At 40.5% G+C, this 3229-nt stretch overlaps 2 protein-coding genes across 2 annotated transcripts; both read left to right on the top strand.

Annotated features, from left to right (window-relative positions):
• The first annotated feature begins 450 nt into the window (after window positions 1-450).
• Window positions 451-759, top strand: LOC145814468 (uncharacterized). Its single transcript, XM_082911302.1, has one exon. It carries the CDS (start codon window positions 451-453, stop codon window positions 757-759), a length of 309 nt encoding a protein of 102 aa, XP_082767428.1.
• A 54-nt stretch (window positions 760-813) lies between these two features.
• Window positions 814-1152, top strand: LOC145814467 (uncharacterized). The gene has a single exon (XM_082911301.1). It carries the CDS (start codon window positions 814-816, stop codon window positions 1150-1152), a length of 339 nt encoding a protein of 112 aa, XP_082767427.1.
• Window positions 1153-3229: the final 2077 nt, after the last annotated feature.

Genomic DNA, 3229 nt, shown 5'->3' with positions numbered 1-3229 from the left:
TGTTTGATCATTATTGAATAGAAGTACATGTTGGCCTATGAAACTATTGCCACGACAGATGAGGCTTCAAACAAGAACCCCTGGTATTACGATATTTGGATTTTCCTAGAAAATGAGGCGTATCCACCAGGAGCAAATGCCAAGGACAAAAGGTGAATACAGCGTCTGGCCGTTTAATTTATCATCTGGAGGGGCAAGTTGTACCAAAGAGGCCATTTGGAAATGCACAAGCTATGTGTTGAGGAAGAGGAATCAAAGTTCCTTATGGAGGTCATTCACAGAGGAGAGTGCGGAGCCCACATGAACGGTGTGATGCTTGCCTAGAAAATCCTTAGACAAGGCTACTAATGGTCAACCATGGAAGAGGATTGTATTGGTTTTGTTTGGCACTGCCACAAATGCCAGATTCATGCCAACTGCATGAACATTCCGCTGTAAAAGGTCTACAACATGACTTCACCATGGCCATTCTTTGTTTGGGGAATAGTTGTTATCGGCACAGTTACGCCAAATGGGTCAAATGGACATGAATTCATCTTAGTAGCGATTGACTACTTCACCAAATGGGTGGAGGCCCAGTCCTACTCTGTGCTAAAAGCGTCGCATATGGCTAAGTTCATCAAGAACAATATCATCTGTCGGTACAGGGTTTCGAATGAGATTATCTTTGATAATGGGTTGCACTTCAAGATAGAGGTGGTAGACTTGCTTGAGAAATATAACGTGGCTTTCCATAAGTCATCGACCTACAAGCCATAAACCAATGAAGCTGTCGAGGCTACAAACAAAAATATCAAGAGAATTTTGTAGAAGATGGTGGAAACCTACAGGGATTGGCCAAATAAATTGCCATTTGCGCTCTGGGGCGACAAAACCTCAATCCTAACATCTACAGGGGCAACCCCCTATTCCCTTGTTTACGGGATGGAGGCTGTTCTGCCAATCAAAATTAAAGTGCCGTCAATACGGGTTATGGTTGAGTGTCAGATAGTGGAGGCGGACTGGCAAAGTAATAGGTTTGATGAGTTAATGTTGTTTGATGAGAGAAAACTAAGGGCATTGCATCATGTCCAGGGTTACCAACATCGAATCACTAGGGCTTTTAACAAGAAAGTTAAGTCCAGAAATCTTAAAGAAGGGGAATGGTGCTAAAAGATAATCGAGCTCCCATCCATGACCCTAGGGGCATGTTAAGACCCAATTGGATTGGTCCTTACATCATCAAATCAATCTGGTCAGGAGGGGCAATTATTCTTATGGACTTGGATGGCCTGGAGTTCTTGCAACCGATCAATATGGATAGGTTAAAAAAATATTACCCTTGAGAGGCTCGTTAGGCTGAAAACCAGAAAGGGCAACCTAGGAAAAAGTCAGAGCATAAAAAATTAGAAATAAAGAAAAAATTGAGCCCGCAAGGTTGAAAACCCTAAAGGGCGACTTTGGCAAAAGTTAGAGCACAAAAGGAGAGAGTTAATACTCGAGTGAACCTGAACTGAACTACGTAAGGTCTGATTCCCATCTTTGGGATACGTAGGCAACTTCACCCTGGAGTTCAGCCGTAACTATCTCCAACTCAACTATCTTGTCCATTTGCCCGATTAGGTCATCTTTGTTCGGTTGTGCCCTTTATTTTGGGACGAAAAGCTGATTACAGTGCAGAGCAGCAGTGATATACAATCAGGGATAGTTATAATCTTTTGATTCGGGACTGTACATATTGAGAATCGATTCTGTGTGTGTCAAGTGATGATCATTTCCGAAAATTGTTTTAAAAGTTTTAATAAAAGTTGATTTTGTTCAAAATTTTACCCTTTTACAACTTGGACCTGTTTTTGGGACTGAAAGGAAAATTTTTAGTACTTGTAACTTTAATTTTATTGATTTCAACACAAGTACATCCACCCTATTTGATTTAGATCAAAGTTGCTTTTACATCTTGAAACTTGAAAAGAAAAGATCAAAGCAGTAAAACTAAGGGCATAGCTAAGTCAGGTGGCTCTGTGCCAAAGACGGCCCAACCTCTGCCTCCTCTTCAAGCCAAGCCAAACACTCTTCGGATATGCTGTAACTAAAACTAATGGCAGGGGCCAGAATCTCTCTCGTCCACCAGGTCGCGAGATACCGGCATAGGTGTGAGGCATGAACCAGAAATGAAGCTGTGTGTAGTTCGACTTTTTTGCGCCCCCTTTCAAAGGTTTGAAAGAAGCCCTACAGTTCGAACTCTTGCGGTTCTAAATCTAATCTCACAAGTGCAATGTGAAATTGATAAACATCAAAGAGTCTAAATCTAGCAAATCTTTTGAAAAATTGATTTTGAATAAAAAATGTCAAAATTAGACTGCTTTGCTAGATACAGAGTTGCCACCTAAATATTTTATTTTTGAGAAATTTAGGAAACCCATGACTCGTGCCAAAGGCCACGTGTCCGTCATCACCAAAGTTGCCTCAGCTCGGGAGCTTAAGTACGAGAGGGGAATGTCATGAATTGAGCACCCCTGCTCACCCGATCAAAGATCAGCCTCTACTAATCATGATATGATTTTTATGTACAATATATGCTCTTGTTCCGATTTATTAGGCTAGCATTACAATGTGATACGCACAAGTAAGTATAGACTAAAATTCCAAGATTGGAACAATTCAATTTCATGTTTGTTTTTCGAAAGGGGTTTGAATTTGCCACCTTAAGTGGGCTTAAAGTTTGCGAATTTGCCACTCAACAAAGTGGGCTTAAAACGTAGATTCATTGAATTGTTCCAATTCAAGCAACAAGCCTTCATCCACAGGCATTCAAACAACTATAACAATTAAGCATTTAGCCTCATGGCAAGCATGCTAGACATGGCAATCACTTACACTCATGCAAGTATGCTAAATCACCAAAGCTCACCTAGTACTCCAAGCCAAGATAAAATAAAAGAGTTAGAAAAATGCATGATTCCTAACTACACAACATGACTAATGCAACACATGTGATATGCAATTAATAGGCTTGACTACTAACATGGCATATGAGGCAATTTGATAATATGCGGTTAAACCCGTATTCAAAGAAAGTATTGAAATGACAATGCAGTTAGAATGATGCGCCAAGCCTCGGTGCATGCAAGACAAGATAAATGTATGCAAGCATAAGGTATGCTAATTGAAATGTGATGCTCCTAGACTAACCATCGAAAGTGGTTAAGTAAAAGGGAGAAAGACATAGGGTTGGAAGACATGCACATTA

Source organism: Camellia sinensis, unplaced genomic scaffold (genome assembly GCF_055761805.1).
Source record: "Camellia sinensis isolate YWXY unplaced genomic scaffold, ASM5576180v1 Unanchor10, whole genome shotgun sequence".
In the NCBI taxonomy this organism is placed as follows: domain Eukaryota; kingdom Viridiplantae; phylum Streptophyta; class Magnoliopsida; order Ericales; family Theaceae; genus Camellia; species Camellia sinensis.
Note: the sequence above shows the minus strand (reverse complement) of the source record. Positions and strands in the feature narration are given on the sequence as shown.

Excerpts from the sequence above, each read along its gene's own strand:
- LOC145814467 (XM_082911301.1), top strand. The coding sequence starts at position 814 with ATGGTGGAAACCTACAGGGATTGGCCAAATAAATTGCCATTTGCGCTC.
- LOC145814468 (XM_082911302.1), top strand. The coding sequence starts at position 451 with ATGACTTCACCATGGCCATTCTTTGTTTGGGGAATAGTTGTTATCGGC.